Here is a 22796-nt window from a genome sequence, read left to right on the forward strand (position 1 = left end):
GAATTATTTTGAATGTCATAAAGAATGTAATTTTGCAAAGTGAAACCTTAGTTTTAGGGTACTACAGGATATGGATGTTTATGTTTTGATTTGAAACCAAGCTCAAGAGCAGTGAGGGAAAGATATCAAGGATTAGCATGACATACTTTTCCAAGTCCTCGGATGTTCTTTCTGGCAACCAAAGTGTGACTACTAAGGAACAAGGGCCTGCTCAAATCACTTCAACATCCTACCTGATACAAAGCTTATGACCAAAAAAGAGTCACTAAACCAAAAGATGAATGCCTCCAATACAAGAGGATATAGTACTGAAGCACAGCTTTGAAGGACTACCTTCTCTTAAGCAACATAATTGTGCAGCTACCTTATACAAAACAGTATAAGCATCCTCACAAACCCACAAGTTATAAAAGAAAATTAAAAATAATAACAAAAATATTTTGCATGTATTTTGAGGTTGGGTAGGCACTGACACAGAGAACCACTGACTGCACGGCTCAACTGCTAATGACTTAGCTTCAAAAGCACAAAACCAGTGTTTCAGCTTTATTCCCTGGCAGGGCCAAGACCTCACATGTCTGCTGCTTCTGGAAATTACTAATAACAATTTATGCATAAACAGTCTACTAAATGATCCCTGAAACTGTCTAAAGTATCCCCTAGCACTGACCTATGTTTACAAAGCATCTTGAGAAAAAACAGACCACCAGAGAGGCCTGAACAAAAGGGATGTTCTGGATGACATGAAAGGTAAACAGCACAGCCTGTTAATCAACTCAGCAAGGAGGAAATTATACAAGTCACTGTACGAGTAAAACTGAACTCTTGGGAAAAGCTGCATTGTCAATTTGTCAACTGCACAAAATTTAGCAATCTGAGACAAAAGGAGGGCACTTAGACCTGGAGTTTTCAGGGACAGTTCTGGGATTCAAATTCAGTTCAGCAGTTAAAAAGGCATGGGATAGCAGAATTATGAAGCCAAAAGTTCAACTGTTAAAATACTTTAAATTGAAGAAAAAAAAATTTGAAAATGTGGTCTCTCTTTTTTGCTAGGTTACTTTAAATCTCTAAAGAAATTACATGTTTCGGCATTTTTGTTTTAGTTCTAGGGATTTTTCCATCCTGAAAGAACATCAGTTTCCGCTATTAGTTTTCACAGCTTTTTGCCCCATGACCTAAAGAGAAAGTAACTACTAATATCCCAGATGGCAAAATTTTTTGTTATCCCAAATCCCCATATCCACAGATCCAATTTATTTATTTTTCTATGTATGTTCAGAGAAGCCTAGACTCAAGAGAGAAACAAGTAAAATACTTGTCCAAAATTACTATATTTGCTATTAATACAAAACCATCAGATATAGAAAAATAGAACTATGCTCTGCCAAAGAGACAAAATAATCTAGGGCATATAATCATATTTGCCAACTCCTCATCTCCAATGGAGAGGTTAGTTTTGTTGGGCTTTTTTTTTTTTTTAGTTAGCATTCTACAACTTTTTAATCTAGGAAGTAAAAACCAAATTCTTTTCATTTATATGCATTGCAACTTGAACTAGTAATATCTGACCCAGAAATAATACCACTCATGTACTAATTTTACCTCCATGTTCTGCATAAACTTGGAGGATTTTAAGTTAAAAAAATTTAAAACCTAGGTCAATTTTTTGTCAAAAAACTGACATTTCTAAAGCTGTTTTAGAATGAGGAAGAAATATGTTTTTTCATAAAATTCACATATATTTTCTATTAAGATCAGTCATTACAAAAGAAAAACAATTGTATAGGATAAAAAACCAAATTGCAGTAAAGCAGCGCAAAGGAAAAAGATAACGTCAAGTAACATTATTCCAAATTTTCAAAACCTAGTAAAGTTAATTAAATGTCACAGTAACCTTTCCATTATGTTACACTTAACAATTTCCTCAACCTTTTGACATCATGTGTCTTTCTTCAGAACTGAAGAGCAAAATTATTTCCTATGTTCTTCAAAGAAACATGGGAGATCCATTTGTACCTGAAACATTCAAAATCCTTCCCACAATGTTTCAGGCAGTAACACACTGCTAAAGAGCCTTTCATCTGTTTCTGCAAGGCATCCTTTTGAGGTGACAGCATTACAAAACAAATAGGAACACATGAACTGTAGCAATCATAAGCATCAGCAATTTTACGTAAAACCATCTCCCAAACTTAGTTCGTCCCCCTTTTTCTCTGTGACATTAAGGGCAAAGGATAACTGCCCAAGAGATCACCCTATACAGCAGTTTTGAATGCACAGTGCCAATCATAACAATAACCAATCTTAATTTTAATGGTTCTTCCCCCAGAATTTTGATAAATGGAAACCAACAGACAATGAAAGACATAACATTACCTCACTGAATATGCAAACATTTCAGAAGCTCTTATTGTTTTAGAGCAATGCCAACTGCTCAGATGGTGTCAGAAAAATTAATTCTCATTATAATACTTACTCGTACAGAATTATCTATTACAAGATATCTTTAAAGTGCAACACAAAAATCTGAATTTAGTAACAAACCACAAAAAAATAACACGAAAATTGTGCAAATATTTCAGTGTATATAGAATAAATACTTTTTTAAGAAACCAGAAAATTGTAAAGGTATTTGGTAGAATTTATAATACCAAATTGTAGTCGATCAGTGTTCACACATTCCCCTCACCCCCCAATGTCTAGGTGAATAAAAAACTAAACACTTTTGCATATTATGTATGTTTTATTACAAGATGTCTTGAAGGACTACTGGTGTTTTTTTACATCTGTCTGTGGTTTTTACATGGAGTTTAGTTCTGGGGCAATTTTTTTACTTTTTTTGTTGTTATAAAAATAAAAACATTGACTTACAAAACAAATAATTTTTAGTCAAAATAAAAACCAAAATAAACTGTTATTTTACATGTTTAAGGATGCCAAAAGTTAAACAAAATAAGTATTAAAAATTATGGTAAAACAAATTATAAATGAAGAACTAAAAGCTTATGATAATGTTTCTTGAAAAATGTATGTATTTTATCTATGAAATGCTTTTATAAGCCATTTAGTGTTCTTACACTGTCTAGTTCCAGGCAACATGAGAAACAATGTTGGAACAGAACAGATGAATCCATTTTAGATATACTTTAGACATGTTTATTGTTAAGAAGAAAAGCAGACAAAATACTTTTGAAATAGTAATTGAATAAAACAGTCAAACAGCATTTTAACACCAATAAGGACTGTACAAATCAGTAAAGTTTTACTAAACACATTTAAAGCAACAGTAAATAAACCCTGTTAAACATTTATATAAATGCAAAAAACATTAAACAGAGCTGATAAAAATACATCTGGAAATAAACTCTAAGTCATGGTATTACTTATTTCTTCATATTATTCAATACCATTTTACCTAATGTCTGGTTTTATCTGTAAGACTATCTTTATTATATTATTTGCCTATTTGCCTAGCACTCATCATCATACATTTAATTATCCCCACATTTTTTTCACAGTTTAAAAAGTAAGACTTTAGTATCACAAAATCCCAATTTCTCAGCAGGAATTATAGCAGCAACATTTAAAACTTAAAGGTCAAAAGAATGTGACAAGGCCACGTATATCTGTTACAATCCACATTCTCCTAACTGTCGTCATCATCACTACTACTGTGAGCCATAGTCCACTCTTTGTAGGCCTGCCTTTTCTGAAAGCATGGTAAAGGAAGAAGAAAGCAGAAGTATTAGTTTAAAAGTACTAGTTTGCCTGGCAAATTTGTTAATTAAAGCAAAATAAAACCACAGGAAACTGAAATTCTGATGTGACATCCCAAGGGCACAGTATGAGCACACAGAATAACCTATATCCTATTTCCTTTGATCAGCATTTACAATCGCCAAATCACCAAAAGAAGTTTTATTCCAGCCTAATCCTGCATTCTGTTGAAAAGCTAGAACACAGTGACCACAGTGTGACCAGTCACCAGATCTGTATGCAAAGAAGCATTGCAAAAGGGGAGAGAAATCTTTTTATCCGTAAGATAATATTATTCTTCTCAAACTCTTTGAAATAGTGGACATGCAACACACTGAGTGTCATGCAAAACAAAGTAACAGCTCTAGAACCACAAACACTAAGAACCAAAAACATTAGTATATGTAAGGGTTAAATTAAGACTCCAAATGTCCTATAGCAGAACTTAATGACTGGGAAAAAAAATGCAAATCTCTATTTTCTTATTTGACTGTCTATAGGAAGAGCTGTCTACTCTGCTCGGAGCTCTGAAAACATTTCTTGCAAGAGTAATTATGCCTTAGAATCATTAATAGCAAAAACTAACATGAAGCTAACAATCCTTCAGTTTTAACTACATTCAAATGTGGCTCCCATCACAAAATATCAAAGGCATTACACAAGGCCACACCTTAGGGTATTTTAAGTTGGATGATGGAAGATACTCAACCACACAATACAGAAGAATTAAAATTACATGTTACCTGGCAGATTTTTATAAAGGTTTCTCAGAAAAAAAAAAAAAAAAAACGAAATATAAATTTACAAATTTAAGAAGCAAACGCAATGTAAAGTCAGCTCATTAGAGTTGACTGTTTGCCAGCATTGGTTTTAGCAATATACTTTAAAACACACAAGGGGATGTTTTAAAATTTATTTTCTTAACAAAAAGAGGATGAAGATTAGTAACAAATTTATGCTATCCGTCAATAGTAGCTTCTAACTACTAGAGATCAGAGGGTAGTTAAGGCTTTATAACACCAGTTATGAATTGGAGAGCACAGGTTAAAGCCATCTCATTTAAAAGAAAGGCACAGGTACAGTATTTATTATCAAAGCACTTTCACAGTTGGCTGAACTACATGACAAGTGAATGGAACAATGAACATAGTGTCCCCAACAGATCAATCTTGTTCTAACAGAAAATGAATGACAAATTAATGAAATGCAGGAGAAACAGAAACAAGAGTGGAACTCAGTATGGAATAAACAGCTGTAGCAATAATCAAAATTAGTCATAAAATGCTCTCCAAAGGCTACTACATTCTTATTTACTTCTCCAGAAAGGTTATTCTGGTACAACATTTTTGTAGCACACTGTGAATCCTTCCACATATATGTTTTAAATTCTGTTTAAATTTATGCAATCACTAATTACTACTTTATTTGTTATGGTTGAACATTTCTAGAAAGAAGTTTTATTTCTAACAAAAGGAAAAAAACAGAAACTCAGTAAGCTGTGTGTGTCATAGCTGAAATTATTTCCCTTTCTGAGGGGAATTTTTTGAGTCAAATGTGCTTAAATGGCAGATGAATCACTAAAAAGTAAGGGCTGTTCAGCATATACTTCCTGCAAACAGTATTCCATTTCAGAACTGTTTATGTTCTTTCAAAGGCTTCAGTATGACACAAATACAACTATTTCAAAGTGTCTTTAAAATGCTGTTTTACATAAATTTGAGACTTAGAAGTCACTGTTTAAGCTATGTATTATAAAATTACTGAAAAAAACAATGTGTATTTATCAAAAATTTTTACCAAAAAAAATTAAACGCATAAAACTTATGATTTGTACATATAAACCTTTCTCTTTCTTCAGAATGCTCTGTGAATAAACTTTTATAGATATACTGATCTACTTTAAGGTGTCTTCCTCAAAAATTGCACCACAGCAGCCAAATCCCCAGTGTGGTTACAAGCCTAAGAAATTAAATTAAATTCTTGACTACTGAGTTACTAAGTAAGAACTGAATGGACATTTAGGAAGTGGGAAATTCTAAAGTATTTATTTCTATGTAAGATGTGTTTAAATTTATGTCAAAAATTTATCTTTCATTTTCTTCACCTGTAACATTTGACTTCCAGTTCCATCTCTTAATCTGTAAGGTCTAATAACCCCATCTTCACCAAAGAAGCGAGGTGGTCGCAGGCTTATCACATCTTCTGATGAATCTGCAACCCTGACAAAGCAGAAAATTTAAGATACATATCTGTATCTCTACTCAACTATACTATTTAGCTAAGGAACTAAATTATTTCGTATACAAATTAAATATAAGTCGTATAACAACTACTGTTGTCTATATATGCACTTTTGCATAGTAACAGACATTACATAAAACAGCAATAGACTCAGACATCTATTTCCAAGAATAACAATTATCAAATTAGATGGCACAGAGCAGCACATACCTGCAAATACTTAATCAGTTTCTAACTACTGCACTTCAAGACTTCAAAAGCAAAGACAACTGTACCATATTTCACTCTTATATTTTTCTTCCAATTCTCTGCTAAAAAACTTCAACAGGGAAACAAAAGTGACTGGCATTCTTATGGTAACAGAAGTGATCCAACTTACTAAGAACAGGGCCACTGAACAATTGTATTTAAAGTTACTAAGTGCCTCTTCAAAACACTATCTCCTCCTTTATTGCATGTAAAAGTATGGAATAATCTTCATCAATGAATTTATTAAAGTGAGATTATCACAATATTTAAATGTAGTCTTAACATAGTTCTCAGACTGGCTTAATCTAGTGGTCTTGGAACTCACTTCATAAAGTAGTTATATATAAATTAACTTTGAACTCATCTGAGAAGTTCTTTTTTTTTCCTGCTTATTTTGGGTAAAAGTTAAAAATCATCAGCTGAAGGAAGCCTGACTGCTGAGATATTTAAACTAGCATTTTTTTTAGTAATGCTAGAAATACCTGAGATTTGTGTCTGTGTTTTTTAAATTATATCAAGTGTGTATTATGTTCAAGAGCCACCTATTTATTACGTAAATAACATAAAAGTGATACAAAGACACAAGGTACTATTAGTATTATTGTCTCTATGCCATATGATATTCTGTACACTTATTTTACTTACTTTTTAATACCCTGAAATGTGCTGCTTGCCATATCTATGATTCCACCAGTGGGCCTAGCTACTGCTCCAACTAAGCCTTTTCCAACACCTTTGAAAAAACCAGCTGCTCCTTCTTCCTGAGCTCCTAAAAGCATTAAAAGGTGTAAATTATTGTAAACCACAGAGTTTCTCTTAAAATCTTAACAAGTTTTATTACCATTTAATTACAAATCTTATTTGCTATACAACTACATAGTCTCCACACAAAGTTCAGGTAAAGAGTGTTTAAACAGTAAGCCAGCAGGAATATAAAATCCTGGCAAAGAGTTTTATAACTCTGATTTACAACAGCTCATTAAGTATCAAGAATTTACCATTGTGTGAACAGTTAATGCATCAAGACCAAACTTACCTCTTATTGGTTTTGTAACTATTCCTGTTATGCCACTGACAAAACCCTACCAGGATAAACAAAACAGACATTACAAATATGCTTCCATATTATATTTTTCATTTTTAACATTTTTCTTTCTACTTCATTGGTGAATAGCCTCAAAGTATATATGTTGGGAGTATTCTAGAATTCACTACAAGCCAACAGAATTAGAGGCCCCTGCTTCACAGTTTCTGCCTTCTTTTCTCCCTCTTGCATTTTTCTATAAAACTATCACTTAACTGTAGTGCTACACCAGCAAAACCAAAATTAAATTTAAGAAACTAACAAAAAACTAACTAAAAAAAAATGAAAACCAACAACTAACTCTCTGGTGAATACAAGCACCTGGTACTCCTGCCTGCATAAAATTAATTAATTTTTGTTTTCCTCCTTACAGAAACTAGTCCTTTTCCACCACGAGTGATACCCTCTCTCAGACCAGTGGGTTGTTTATTCATGGCTTCTCTCCTTTTTTGCTGGTAATCTTCATCCATAGTTATTGCAGCTACTCCTTTTGCCATAGCACCTGTGATTCTTGAGGCAGCTCCTGCTAATCCACCTATTGAAATATAAACCAAATAAAATTCGAATGCAATTTACAAATACTCCCCTCTATTGTTTACTGTTAGGCCAACTGCCATCAGAGCACTAAAACTTACCAACAGCTCCCCCTACCAGTGCTTTAAGTCCTAGTGCCATTCCTTCTATAAATTCCTCAGGACCCTGGATGGCTCCCTATGAGAAAAAAAGGATACACTCATAATGAGCTTTGAATAGTATGTGTTATGTATTTTTAAATCTTACTGTTTTATTGGGATTTATATGTAACAAAGAGGAAAACAGGATGACACTGAGTGATAAAGTGTGAAAGCACCCACAAAAGCTCCTGTGACAGAAAGACAGACAATTTCAGAATACTAAGTGATTCCCTGAAGTCTGCTTATTTTAAGGAGAAGAGAAAGATTTAAGGTATGAACTGTAAGAAACAGCCTTTTGATAATTAAGTAGACATCTCTGTCCTTTTTAATCTAATTTGAAATTTTAAATTCTAAATCAAAATTTAAAACCAAAAAGGTATTAATATAGATTTTCAATACAATGTCTATCCATCTACTTGTAAAAGGGCAGCAGAGAATTTTACCTGGTATGGTTCATAGAAAAAAGCTTCCACTCCTTCAGACAAGCCTCTTATGAATCCAAATGGATTACCCAACACATCAAGGCCAAGAATAAGAATATACATCTGTTTAATAGCCTAAAATGAAAATAGGTATTAGTGAAAATATTTCCTAAATTACACTAAAACAAAGGCAAACAGTGTAGTATCTCAGATGAAAACAGGGAAAGAAACATGAGCTGAATATAAAAACCTCAAAATTGTCCAGAGAAGTAGAAGTAGTTGTACTAGAAAGATGAGAAAATCAGTGAGTAAACCATATTATGTCAGCCAAGAAACAACAGCACCTAAAAGCATTTCAGTAGCCCCTTATTATTAATGAAGGATGGAGAGGACTAATACTTTTGTGTGAAAGTATTTTTGTTGGATTCTCTCCACTGGATGACAGGACTTTCAACAGTACACAAAAGCCAAGAAGGAATAATGATTCATATAGTACTAATGTCCAAGAAAATGCATTAGGATTTTAATGCCAATCGTGTTCTATCACAGCTCCACTGTGTTTGCTTTCCCTACCTATTCCAGGAAGCTGTTTTGTTATCCATGCCACTTGGCAAGGCAATAAAATCCTATTAATGAGTAATTGGTTTGTGTTTATTTAACCTTTGTATATAAATGCAAGGATGAAAGTAAATTTTATTTTTTTTAATAGAATGAAAGTGCACAGCAGCAGTTTCAAAATAAAATTTATTGGAATACTGACATTATTCTCACCTGTTTTGAATAATGCCTTACAACTGCTGTCTGGAGCTGCTGTGTAGTATAGAAGTGATACCTGAGCTCAAAGAATGCCAACCTAAAAAAAGAGACAAGAAAAAAAGTAAATCCTTACTATGCAGAACAAAATAAAAGCCAACATATGTAATATTGGTATAAACTTTGTAAGTGATTTTTACATTCGTATTTTTAACCTACTTAAAAACAATATCTTGTACATCTGTAAGGGTGGCCCCTATACTCTTCAGGAGGAGATTCAAGGACTGAAATGGTATCAATTCATTCTTTCTTTCTTCTTTGTTACTATCTTCTCCACCCGTACTGAGTGAAAAGCTCAAGTGTAACTGAAGGATAAAAACAAGATTGAGAAATAACATGGTTAGTTGTTAGATGTACAGTATTTCCATCTTTATAATGTTTTAGATGATTTAAAAATTGAGTTAAGACATTTCTAGTCGGACTGAAACCCGTCAGACTTTGTAACAGAATACACAAATACATAATGTAGGCCAAAAAAAGCCCATTGACATTTAAAGCTGAAGTGAAGAATTTAAACTACCTCTAAGAAAACAAGAACTTGAAACTGCTTATTTCTATTTTCAGAGATGGTCTCCTGATTCTTTCAGCTATAATTTAGATTATTAACTCATTTTTAAAACATTTAGTTTCTCTAAGTTATACCCAAAATCAAAGCAGACAGAAAATAACAACACAGCATAGTGTCCAAGCAAGAATGTAACATAAAAGTGTGAAAACAAGTAATTATTAACACAAGTTTTGCAGGTGCCAAATAATTACTAGAATATGCATACAAAAAAAATCCTACCTGTGCACACCTGAACTAACCAAAGCATTTGTTTCAAAGAAATCAGAAAAGAACAAAATTCAGGAAAATTGCTCAAATGGCTTTCATGGCACAAAATGGTAGAAATCTATCCTAGAAATCTATCCTGCAGTTTTTAAAATCAGATTAAAGGAAGTTACGCTTGTTTCTGACTCTCTGAAGACAGTATCATGCAACATTCATTATGTTATAAGAGAGCTTAACTGTAGCTCATGTCAGTGATACACCGCTTACCCTGCAGAATCATTGTCACTCAATCCATAACCACTAATCTTTTACTAAAAACTCAAGCCCATTTATTCCATCCTATTTCCTCCCTGCATTTTTTCTTGTCAAATATAATTTCTAATATCTCACAAGGCACTGTGAAGAGGTGCAAATCAAATCATTCTTCGATCTACCTCCCATGGATAGATGAGAGACTCTCTTACCAACTGTTATAGAGCCTATAAAGTCCTATTACAGTTGTAATAATGTCAGCTGCACACTAATCTCCTACCCTGGCTGTGTATGTTTTTAAGAAATTATGCCATTCTCCAATCCGCATTACCCTGTCTGCACACAAACCAGAGCATTTTGCAAGGAACTCATAAATAATAAAGTAAAAAAAAATTATCCATCAAGTAAGCCATAGGAATGCAACAGTAGGTTAGTGGTTGAAATGAAAATACTTTCTTGGCTATTTTTTTTTAAATCAGCTGTTTCAATTGTTATTTCCAGTGCCTACTATCCTGCATGAGAAAAAAAAATTTCAGAGAGCAAAATCAGTCCATAATGTGAAAAAGAAATACCTTAATTGGAGAGATGTGGAAGTATTCATATAAGCTGATTTGTGATGTATCCATTGATGACACACTCATTAGTTCTTCTTGAAGAGATTCAACATCCTTTTCGAAAAGTTGTAGCTGTAAATGCATTTGAAAAAGATATTTCTTCAAAATTTGGAGTATATAAAATTACTAGTCATTTGTCATTGATACAATACATTGACTAATACTACTTACACTCTCTCATGTACAAACTCCTGTCATTGTCCCTGTACCGTAATGTTTAAAGCCTTCTTTGCATAGCATACAGGATGAGCATAAAGGAAGGGGTCTCCTATCTGACCCAGGTAACATTAAATGAAAACCTCATAGCTTCCTATTATTTCCAGATACACAGAAATTAACCAATGATATGGACACAAAAAATAATTTTTATTTTTTTAAAAAATACAAGTTGAATAGTTACAAATTTAAAATCTATTGTTCTTCAAACAACAGAAGGTTTCTACCTCTTGGTCACTTGGCACATCAGTCTGTGTAAAGAATTCACCAACTGCATACAGGAAGCCAAGATCTAATCTGAGATCCATCTCTTGAATCAGGACCTTGAAATACCTACACATTAAACAAAAAATAATTATTAAGGTATTCTACAAAACCATGTAACACTTAAAACTTAGTACAGGGTATTTAGAACACTTTCACTTATGGTACTGGTTTTGGTGGGTTTTTTTGGTGTGGGTTTTTGCTTTGGGGTTTTCAGGGGGTTGTTTTTTGTTTATGTTTGTATTTTGTTGATGGTTTTCTTTTTTATTTGTTTTGCGGTTTTTTGAGGGATTCATCATTGCTGGTGAAAAGAAGGCTTCCCACTTAGGTGTAAGATAAACACATTTCTAAATAACCAAAACAATTTGAAACATATAGCAGCATTTAACACTGTATATAGCACCACTATACAAAGATTTTTTTTCTAAATAAAGATGACTAAAAATATGCATTAAAAAGACATCTAAAAATCCTTGCTTTACTCTTCAGTTATGTGGATAATAAAGGACACTGAGCTTTCATCTCTCTTAAAATGCTCTAAGTTTCCAAGACTGAGTTTGTGTCAAAATTACATTTCATTATATTTGCCTCTGTAATAATTTTAATTTTAAATCTTGATTAAACATATCCAATAGCAATAGAGATGGAACATGTCAAAATACTTACTTAATATGAGATATTTCTGAGTGTCCCGCAGTTCTCATGACAATACTGACATCAGTAAATGGTTTTGGTGCTATGAAGTTGTCAAATAAAAAGAGATCAGCACAGATTGCTTTATGATATACATAACTTCCTAAATTTTCTTATGTAAATGTCATATACATTCAGGGTTTTCTCAATCCTGTACAACAGGATTTCATAATGGATATGACTGGCAAACAAGACAGGAAAATGAGCAGGAATAGAAAGTAATAGGAAGACAAGGATTAAATGAAACATGAAAATGCTATTTAACTGAAAATGCACCATCTTCATTTAAAAGCAAATTAATATCCATATAATATTACATTTATGTAATTTCTTTATTCGTGGAATAAGATTTTCCAATGGCTGATACAAAAATGTAAGCTAAACAAACAAAAATGAATTCTGCAGATTCATGCACTGTAGCTTAAAACCAATCATATTCAGAATGAACAACTGACATCCCACTAGCTTCTGAACAAAATTGCAAGCAGTATTCTTTGTCTCAATCCAGAATCCCTTTTGATATTACTTAGGTTTTTCAAGTGACTTTGGTGTGAAAAAATTAATGAAAGATTCCAGTTCACCACTTAGTATAGCAACACTGAGCTCTATGCTTCAAGTAATGCATAAAGCTACCCAAAAACCATACAAAATATAATCTGACATGTGGAGAGCTTATAAGCCTCATTTAACAACTTTGAGCTAAGGCACCTTTCTTGTCTTAGTAGTTAAGATTACTTCAGATAGGTTACTAGGTAATGCACTGCATGATACTAGAGCAGTAGGGAAATAGTGGAAGACTAAAGATGACAAGTTAATCCTCACTGCCCCTAAACTCCAAATGTAAGTAGCACAGAAACAGTGCAACAGATTCACTACCATCAAAATTAACAAAACTGATCTTATGAACAGACAAGTCTTCTCATATATTAGTCAGCATTAAATTTTAGTGGTGGTTTGAACTGAAAACCTCCTTTTAAGTTTATTATGTAACTCTCACATCATATGTTCTCCACAATCAATTAAGTAATGTGCCAAAAAGATGCTCTTAAAAGGTATGATAATGACAAATAAAAGACCTTTTATTTTTTTCTGTTAATTGTTAACTGCTGAAACAGTGTTCTATAGATCTTCTTTGTAGAGGTAACTGCTTCCTTACTTCTACCATTATTATTTGTATTATCTGTAGTCAGAAAGCTCATGCAGACTTCACCTGATAAAAGTGATAAATCTGATAAAATTATTAACTTCTGTACAAACAAGTTATCTTTTGTTTTAAAAGGAAGGATTATGTTAAACTAGAACAAACCTGAATCCAAGGTGATGGACTTTGGAGGTTTAATAGGATAAAACACAAAGGGAAATATGGCTCCAGGAATCTGGTTTTGTATCTAGTAGGGGTAAGGACAGGACAAGGTGCAGCACATTAGCTTTTCAATAGTGAAATATTTTAAAACCAGGACAAACTCTAGAGATATGATCTCTTTACCTGCAGCCTTCCACCAATCCAAAAGCAGAGAAAAGCCACTACTGTACTTAAAATGTATCTATTTTCAAAATCTAATAATCAAATTCTAATAATTTAGAAAAGTTTCTTTAAATTAGTAGTAATAAATGGTCCACAAAAGTTTTGCAAAGTATTTGTTCTTAAAACATTAAGCATAACATGACAAGAAATTTCACCTCTCTTTTTGCTTGTTATACAGAAATGCTCCAAGAAAAACCAAGTAAGATGAATGCCAAATATTTTTTTCTGAAGAGTCATATTTGTCTTCTTTTTCCAAGAAGCGCTTAAGTAGTATTTTCAAAGATTGAGAAGCACTGATGTAAAAGCCAATGATTACGATTAAATTGAAAACATGAGAAATCCAAACAATTCTAGAAATGAACCCAAGTTTCCATAAAAGTTGTTCATTCAGAAAAAATAACTACTTTTTGACATGACTCACTTGTATCCTGTAAATTTGAATTCTGAAAGACTTCTGATGTGCAGAGGAACTGTATTCCACTTTTAAAGCTGGCAGATAATTTCTTCTGATAGGAACCTCATTTGGCTGTTGAATTGTCATGTTCATTCCATTAGGAGTTAAACATACCTAGTGTATTATTATTAAAGAAAATTTACTATGCCAAGTGTTTTAAAATCCTGCTTCATATAATATACTTAAAAATTTACACTGTTTACCAATATTGTAAAGCTCAGCAGTAAAAGTTCTGCACCTTTTACATTAGATGTCATAATTTTCCTCTATTTAAAGCAAACAAATTTTGCCATAAATTAAAACAGAAATAAAACTACAAAATAGTGCATTATTTGGGGGTTACTATCATTTACCACACAGCTATCTAGAAGAAAATCTGAATAGTGTAATGGACTATGACTGACATAAACACTGCATCATTTATCTATCCAGTGTTTATTTTCCCACAGCACATTTCTAATGAGTGTCTAGAATTCATCCATACACAAGGACCGAGCATTTGTAGCATAATGTGCTTCTACATTGCAGAATAATTTCTGAAATTTCTTTTTCAATTTTATGTGGTTGAATGACAGCTAAATCATCCCACAACAAGACATTTTAAAAATACAGGATTTCAGACTAAAACAAACAAATAAATCAACCCCAAACTAACATATTTGCTGGTATGACATATGAACCAAATGCAAACCTTCCTCACTGTAGTTTTATGCATATTTCGTACTACAACGTTACACCTCCAAAAACAATACACCTCAATTTCAAAGTCAGGCACTAACAACAAAAAGTCTGTAGCAATATATCAAGTTTGTGGAATTTTTCCTGCATTTTTTTAATACAGGGATAAAGAAGCGTTTGCAAATGGAGTAGGTAAATCAATCATCTCAAATTCTACCGTAAGTTTTATGAAAGACAGCAAAATTGATATCTTTTTCTTGTGCATACATATAAGCAATAGAATTAGAGAACTATCAGTATTACCAAAACATTAGATTCCAACTCAATAATCTTATTTTCTGAAGGACTTAGCTCACTGTAATCTCTGAATTCTTGTTCTAATTTATCAATTTGCTTCACACTCATTGGTCTCCATCTTGACTTCTTCTTGGGTTTTGTCTCCCACACCACATCAGAACTTGGAAAACAAAACAAAAAAACAAAAGAGAAGGATTAGCTTTTTGAAAACAAGTTTTCAAGAACACACCTACTATTTTTCTAGTATGTTGTAACTAGGAAATGAGAAACCACAACATAAAGCACCACTGTAGCAAACAGAAGCAACCCAAATCATGCACTGCCTTCTTGGAACTAAGCAGAAGCCAGTGTCTCCATTATGATGGAAAAAAAATAAGTTAACAAGTCTGTTTAACTTCCCACTTTGATGAAGATGGGTTTGTAGTGATACCAAGGAAGCTCTATCAAAGAAGCAGTACTGCCATCCATTGGCCTACAATCTCAATGTAGTTTTCTGCTTATAGTCCTGCATTTATTTTGGCATTTTAAATTTACTACAAATTGAAAAGTTAAAGTCAAGATAAAATGCCTCCTGCACTGCTTATTTTTTGATAAGCATGTTTATTTAGTCTTTTATCTAAAATCAAGAGGTGGTTTTGTTTTACTTGTTTATTCTAATGATTTCATGGTGGGAGTTTTGGGTTTGTTTCTTGTTTGTTTTTTTTGAAATGTTATTCTTTCTTCTGTCTCTCAGTTTTATTAATGCAAATAATTAAACAACCTTAAAGGGCATTAGACTTTTTTTCTACTGCTTCTGTGAAAAGCTCTGTGCCTGATTTCACCTTTTCACAAACCAACACTATCAGGCAGGTAGAAGGTACTTCTTACCACAAATTACTCTCTAGTCTACAAATATGTAGCTTTCCAGACACAGCCACCTAAGCTCTTTTAGCTACATCTGTGTCTGTGTTGAGACACATCAATGACAAAAAAAGGTGAGCTGAAGTTCAAAACAACTACAAAAAAGAGTACTATCTTGATTGCTGAGAGTTCCCCCCCTTCCTTTTTTTTTCCCCCACCTTTTCTGGTCTTGTTTTTGAGTTTTGGGGTTTTTTCTTGCTTCTAAAAAAAATTAAGCCAATTTCAACAGTACTGCCATCCATTTTCAAGAAATCTGACATCTCATCTGGGTTTGACAAGAAAATTGACTGTAAGCACTGCTAGACTAATGACTATGGATGACTGCTTTCAAAGAAAAACGAATTTAGTGAAATCTCAACACTATTGTGAATCTCAGCAATCAGCTGCCACTTTTAATGGAGTGTTTCCACTGCCTAAATATCAGAGCATAGCTTCTCAGGTGAGGGCAAGGACTGGAATTTTCTTAGTAAATGATGGATATGATTATGTGAAGCCTGTATGTATGAAAAGTTCACTTTTGTTTGTTTTTCAGTAAAGTGCAAAGAATTAATCAAGAAAAAATAACTCTCACTCTGTCAACCTCGTAACAGAATAAAATGAAGTGCATGTATTATGGCAATTATATTCAAGTGTCCCTTTATGATTCCAAAAAGCCCCCTTCAAATATATGATAACACATATTTCCAAAGCATTACATAATTTATTTTCTGCTTCCCTCTGAAATGTATGATTACAGTAGGAAACAGAAGTAGTAGAGCCCTGGATCACCATAATTAAACAACCAAAACTAAAGGGACCTACAAGCTTTTATATAAAAATTTCCAGCACAGAATTCAGCTATTTCTGCAGTAAAGATAACAAAACCCACTGACACAAACTATTTGCAGAGCTTGCTCCTTAAAACTCTATTATCACTTCTCAAACTATGTGGACAGGAAGTATTTTCTGTCCAGTGTAATGGGAAATCTGCCACACACAGTTACAAATACACACTCCAAAACCACGTACATCTAAATACAGTTAGCATATGCATTAGTACAAAACACAGTGAAAGCATTTCTCTTGGCAGCAGGAAAATACAGTGATTAGATCTGAACATTATTAACCCAGACCTCTATTTGCTCTTTCAGCACAAACCAAAATGAAATTCACAGAGTGAAAATACCTGAAGTTAAATATTTCAGACAGCTGCACACAAAGTAAGTTACCTTGTAATTCCAATGTAGGACACCTCTTGTTTTGTATAATTATTAACCAATGAAATTCCAACATCTTGCAAAGACAGAATAATTTCTTGTTCTGCTAGTTCTGCTTTTACACTTTCATATGTCAATTTAAATACATTCTCATCTTCAGTGAACAAGACAATACGCTGCAAACCTTCATAAAACGACATTAAATAGACCACTTTTCTAGAATCCACACTGAGTACTTCCATTTTGTCCTACAAATGAGAGGAAAACTCTATTAATCATTCTACCCCACCAAAAAAAAAAAAAAAAGCCTGTTGAGTCTTAGCAACACAACAATGGAAGATATTTTTTTATGGTACAGGAAAAAAGTAATCACAAAGTTTTATGACAGCCTCTCACCACACACACTCACTGACATTTTTCAACTGAAGACTGCTTACTTGAACAAGCGCTGGCAAAAAAAGTGTTGTTAGTATTCTGTGTTTGGAACTCATATATGAGACTACTGATCATGCTCATTGAATACGAAGTTTCCTGCATACACTGATGAATGGACATATAAAATTAGACACTATTAAAAGAAGATTTTGATATAAAAAATATACCTCTTTTGCGGCAATTTCCTCGGTTCTATTTCCACATCTCCATTTTAATTTCCTAGATCCTGTTGGGTCTGCCCAAGTATACAATACTGCCTTATTTGGCTGAAGGCAGTCTTCCAATTCACTAAGGGAGCTAGAACAAAGTAATTTTAAATTCAAATGTCAATGAATATTTTGTGTCAATGACCTTTGCATTCTAGCATTTCAACAAGAACACTAATAATATTTTCAAGTAATGAGAACAGAACAAAAATAACATTATGCATAAAAAACATGCACAAAAATGTTCTCAGAACAGCAATAAGAATGAGGATTTGTACTTTAATATACATATATATACTTCAAAAATGAAGTATATACAGTAGATTTTATATACTCATTTTCTTCCCCCTTTGTGATCAACATTTCCAGACAAATGTGCTTTAAACTCCATTCCCCCTCACATATAGTCAAAAACTTGCAGAATTGTCTTCTACAGGTCTCTGAAAGAAGCTACCCCAGGAGAGGAAGCGGAGAGATGCTGATCTCTGCTTGCTGGGATCCAGTGATTTGAACCATTCCCTTGCATCTTTGCTGTCCCAGGGGAGGTTTAGACTGAATGTTACGAAGATTTTCTTTAAAAACACTGGAACAAGGCTTTCTTGAGAGGCAGGAGATGGCCCAAGCCCTTGACTTGAACAATATCCTTAATAACATGCTTTAACTTTTGATCAGACCTGAAGTGGTGAGGCAGATGGACTAAATGACAGGCCCTTCCACTCAAAGTATAGTACTTTGTTCTAATTAAACTGACATTAAAGGATGCCCACAATTCATCCTAAAAGGTAAAAATTACTAATCTTTACAGAGAAAACCCAAACCAAGCAATTATTCTTCAGGCAAACGGGAAGCAAATAGGATTTGACAAACAACTCTTCCACCTTCAAAGTAAAAATCTTTAAACAATACTGCTCTGACTGACTGAAGGGAAAAAAGGGTAGGCTGTTTGGTTTTTAAAAAGAAATAATTCATGAATGGTGCAGGTATACATTTCTCAGCATTGCATAGTATCTGCATACAGTGACAAAGCATTGCAAAAACATTAGAGGTAGAGAACAGTGTAACTGTGTGCAGGTGCAGAAGTAAATATTCACTCATTGCAGAAAATTAGTATTTGTTAAAATTATCTTAGTTTTGTCCTGGCTTGGCAAAATTAATGTAACTACCTCTCATGCCCTATCTCACATAACTTGAACCCATTCCTTCAGCTAAATTTTCTTTGTTACTTATTTTGCACAGTCAGCACCTGCACAGTTCCAGAAAAGCACATCCTTTGTCCCCCACCAGGAACATAGCTGTCACAAGGCCACAAAATTCATATAAAAAGACACCACAAAGCAGCTCACTTGTAAAACTACCTAGTGGTATATAACATTGCTAACAATTCATTGTCTTCAATTTACCAAGCAAGAGATTTTTGGGTGCTCTGAAAAAATTTGACAGCCATTTCTTCAAAGCTATTTATTCAAAACAGGCTTCTTTAGAGAATGCATGCTTACAATATACAAAACTAAAGTTCATATGTCTTCATGCAAACATCCACACTAAATCTCTTCATACATACCTTTGTCCATACTCAATAATTTCCTCTTTGGTATGGTTTATCAACAGAAATGGAGCTGCACCATCATGGTAATTAGAAAAGGTAATCACCGTAGAATGCTCAGTCAGATTAACATCCACTGCAATTCCTCCAAGCTATCAGTTGTAAAAATTACAAAGTAAGTAACAATGGAATGGATTTCCAGCAAAGTAAATGCAATTTAAATATTTTGAAGACCTTTTCCTCTCATCATAAGATAAAAATATCATGTAGTAAAACTAGCTGTTTTACCCTGCCTTCAAAATACTTCCTTGATCTAAGTACTAGGTAGCAGGTATTACAATTCATAATTAAAACTATGCAGGAGTTCTGTACCGTGAAAAGTTAAGACTGGTAGTAGAGTAACCTTCCTTATTACAAGCATAAACATTCATGCCCTCAAGAACATTATACTACAAAAACCACTCACCTACTTAAAAACTACTGATAGATGAGACTATCTGCAACATACAAGAAAATTTTGTGAAGTAAAAGTTACTCAGTGTTCCTTTAGAACTAATATTAATACTTCTAACAAAGAATACTTGCAAAACACTCTGTATTTTATCTCCTGTAGTAATGCTCCCCAGAGAAACACTTAAAACAGAATACCTACTTACATCTGTTTGTACACACACAAAAGAGAGCATGATTTGCAAAAACATAATCTTTGCTTCAGCTAAGGTTCTGCAATAGTTTATAGCATGGGAAAATAAAGTTTTGAGAATGAAAATGAAAAAGTGATTTATGCTGTTTTACCTAACATGTAAACATGGAAGGCAATATGTTACCTTATTGTCCAAATGCAGTAAAAGACAGTTTTCTTGATGATCAAAATTTATCTTCTTTGGAGGGAGATCAGAATTTTCAACTCTAACAAGCAGTTTGTTGACATCATTTTCAGGCCAAAAGGGAATGCACTAGAAAAGAAAAATCAGAAATTTCAAAGTGAGAATACAAATCAGGCTTTAAATGCCATTCACATTAGCCCAAAATTCATCTAATAAAGTCTATCCAAAAGTGTACCAACTGGGATCACAAATTGTATTAAAAAAACCTGAAACTTATCACTTACCTGAATACAGTAAATTGAAAGGAAGTCAAGAAATAATTCTGACTACAGTGAAGAAAGTGAGGAGTTAAGGAGCTAAAGTGGAAACAGTAAGACTTCAAAGAAGTACATTTAAAATTGATAAGTACATAAAATCCAGAGTGTAAAATAACTACAACATTGAAAATGCCAAGCTTGGTAAAATAAAAAAGATGAAACTGTTCTTCCATTAGCAGACCTTTTTCCAAAAAAGGTATAAATTTCAAATCAATTTTACAGTGACAATGAATATCAAAATGGGATATTAGCATAAATGCCACCCCAGAATAACATGAGTATACAGGACATCAGCTACTAGCAGTCCTTTTAAAAGTGTTACATATCTATTTAAAAGTATATATAAACACATACGTATGTGGGTATAAAACACACAGTATGGAGCATCAGGAGCTAAATCAGAGAGCACGTTCTGCTATTCACATTCGTAGCTGAAATCATAACCATTATGGATTTAAAAATCTCAAAGGTAATCTCTCTTCAATAGTTCACTTGCTAAATGGAAACAACCAGGAGACAGAGAAGACGAAAGTTTTAATTGTAACTAGTGAAAAGTCTCTAACTGAGTCCTGCCACAAGAACAAGCTAAGACTAATAGTAACTCTCAGCTATCAACAGCCAAAGTCCTTTTAGATAGACCATGTTTCCTGTATTTCAAACTGTTGACACGCACCATTCAAAATTTTAGAACCATTTTTCTCTAACATAGTTTAAGAAATGAGATGTGCATAACTAATTGCATCGGAATCCTAGAATTAATTCTTCGGTGGTGAAAGACTAGCTCACCAACTTACCATGCCACTAAGTTCCCTTTCCCATTGTTTCTCACACCACAGGAAGCAGGAAGACAAAGGAAAAAAATAGAGTTAAACAGTAAGATTGAAGGTGTAATTTACATCAACATGTATCCTACAGACAAAGGAAATTTAAATTGTGCTGTAAATTATAATCAAACATAGCATGTAAGTCTCAACGTGGAATTCATTGAGCCCAAATGAAATCCAAGGAGGATCAGTCAATAGCAAATGGAAGTTTAAGATCCAAACCAAGAAGTAAAAAAGATTGGCTAAACAAGACATTACAGAATCAACTACAGGGAATTGAAAAATTTTTGTAGTAGACTTTAGCCAGAGATTCTGTGACATAATGATGTCATTTTCAAGGTTTTTACCACATACTTGCTAAGTGCTTCACCAGATGTTATATTTATACAACAATTTTGCTTCCATAATTTATCTTTAATTTATATTTAGCACTGGTCTTATAAACAGTCTTCAGCAATGTCTTCTTTCTCTAAGGATATTCGCTGATCAACTGCTTTGCAATACACATAATTCAAAGGACTGTCCTTACCAAACCACTGCAAACTAATCACTGTCCAATAAACTCTATTGCAGTCTTTGAATAACAATGGATTTTTCTAGAAATAGTGATTAAGGTTTCTGATATATTTACTATTTTCCATGGGGAAAGATGGGACAGGGAAGATGTCTCACAGAAGATAGGTTCTACATAAGAATTGCTTTCTTTCCTAAAAAGACAAGTTATCTGTCAGTAAGAAAGAAGAGTGAATTTTTAAAAAAATCAGCAGGAAAGTCTCTGCTTAACTTAAAATGACAAAAAATAGAATAGTGGGAGAAAGGAGCAAGCCAAACTATGCATTAACATTTCAGCAAGCTGCTTAATTTTTAAAGATCAACCTAATATAAGAGAGTTATGTGAGAAATACTCAAAAAAAATACAGGCATTAGTTAAAAAAAAATCTAGAGTAGCAGAATAGCAGAGGTCCCATCTCAGCAACAGGATCACATGTAAACTTGCTCCTGGAAATTGTTCTGGATTAAAAACAGAGACAGACCAAAGAGAGACCAACAGAGGCTTGATACTACCTACATTTAGAAGAGATGAAAGATTGGATATTGGATTAGGCAACTGAATTACAAAAGAACAACCCTGGCAGAACAAGTTGTCACAACACGGATTTTTAGAGACTGCCTCTCAAAGGGAAAAATATCAACACAATGTGAAAAGAGGCTTTAGAAGAGGATACAGTTTCATCTGTTGACCTGTACTCTATTTGGTAAACTGCCATATCTAACCTTTTAAAAGTTTTTAGGAGTGATCCTAAGATCCACTAGTCTTCCTTGGATACTTTATTACTGAAATAAGGCTAAGATTAATCAATACAATTATGAAACACCTAAGAAACACTGACATTTGTGGGACAAACTAGAAAATCCTGTAGGCATACCAATAAAACAGCTAATATGGGAAACCTAGGGATGATATATGCAGAATGTATTTCAACTATCAAAACTACCTTTGAGTAGTTTTTACAGAAATTGCGGAACTTTTTGTAAATATTTTA

At 33.3% G+C, this 22796-nt stretch overlaps 1 protein-coding gene across 6 annotated transcripts in view; it reads right to left on the minus strand.

Moving 5' to 3' along the window:
- Positions 1–22796, minus strand: part of VPS13A (vacuolar protein sorting 13 homolog A) — a 109412-nt gene that overhangs the window by 11331 nt on the left and 75285 nt on the right. Inside the window, exons 51-70 of one of the 6 annotated variants that reach the window (XM_068175867.1) lie at positions 21223–21261; positions 20112–20240; positions 19303–19436; positions 17703–17832; positions 17113–17348; positions 15011–15164; positions 13997–14143; positions 13357–13438; positions 12024–12093; positions 11321–11426; positions 10836–10949; positions 9399–9544; positions 9198–9279; positions 8448–8561; positions 7966–8041; positions 7702–7865; positions 7283–7328; positions 6892–7015; positions 5861–5975; positions 3134–3709 (exon numbers count right to left, since the gene is read on the minus strand). In XM_068175867.1, coding sequence (XP_068031968.1) covers positions 3647–3709; positions 5861–5975; positions 6892–7015; positions 7283–7328; positions 7702–7865; positions 7966–8041; positions 8448–8561; positions 9198–9279; positions 9399–9544; positions 10836–10949; positions 11321–11426; positions 12024–12093; positions 13357–13438; positions 13997–14143; positions 15011–15164; positions 17113–17348; positions 17703–17832; positions 19303–19436; positions 20112–20240; positions 21223–21261 — 2271 coding nt within the window. In that variant the 3' untranslated portion in view covers positions 3134–3646. Of the gene's footprint in view, positions 1–3133; positions 3710–5860; positions 5976–6891; positions 7016–7282; positions 7329–7701; positions 7866–7965; positions 8042–8447; positions 8562–9197; positions 9280–9398; positions 9545–10835; positions 10950–11320; positions 11427–12023; positions 12094–13356; positions 13439–13996; positions 14144–15010; positions 15165–17112; positions 17349–17702; positions 17833–19302; positions 19437–20111; positions 20241–21222; positions 21262–22796 lie in introns of those variants that run through there. The other 5 variants (XM_068175865.1, XM_068175864.1, XM_068175863.1 and 2 more) reach the window with 5 other exon arrangements.

The sequence above is a fragment of the Anomalospiza imberbis genome, chromosome Z (genome assembly GCF_031753505.1).
Source record: "Anomalospiza imberbis isolate Cuckoo-Finch-1a 21T00152 chromosome Z, ASM3175350v1, whole genome shotgun sequence".
Taxonomy (NCBI): Eukaryota; Metazoa; Chordata; class Aves; order Passeriformes; family Viduidae; genus Anomalospiza; species Anomalospiza imberbis.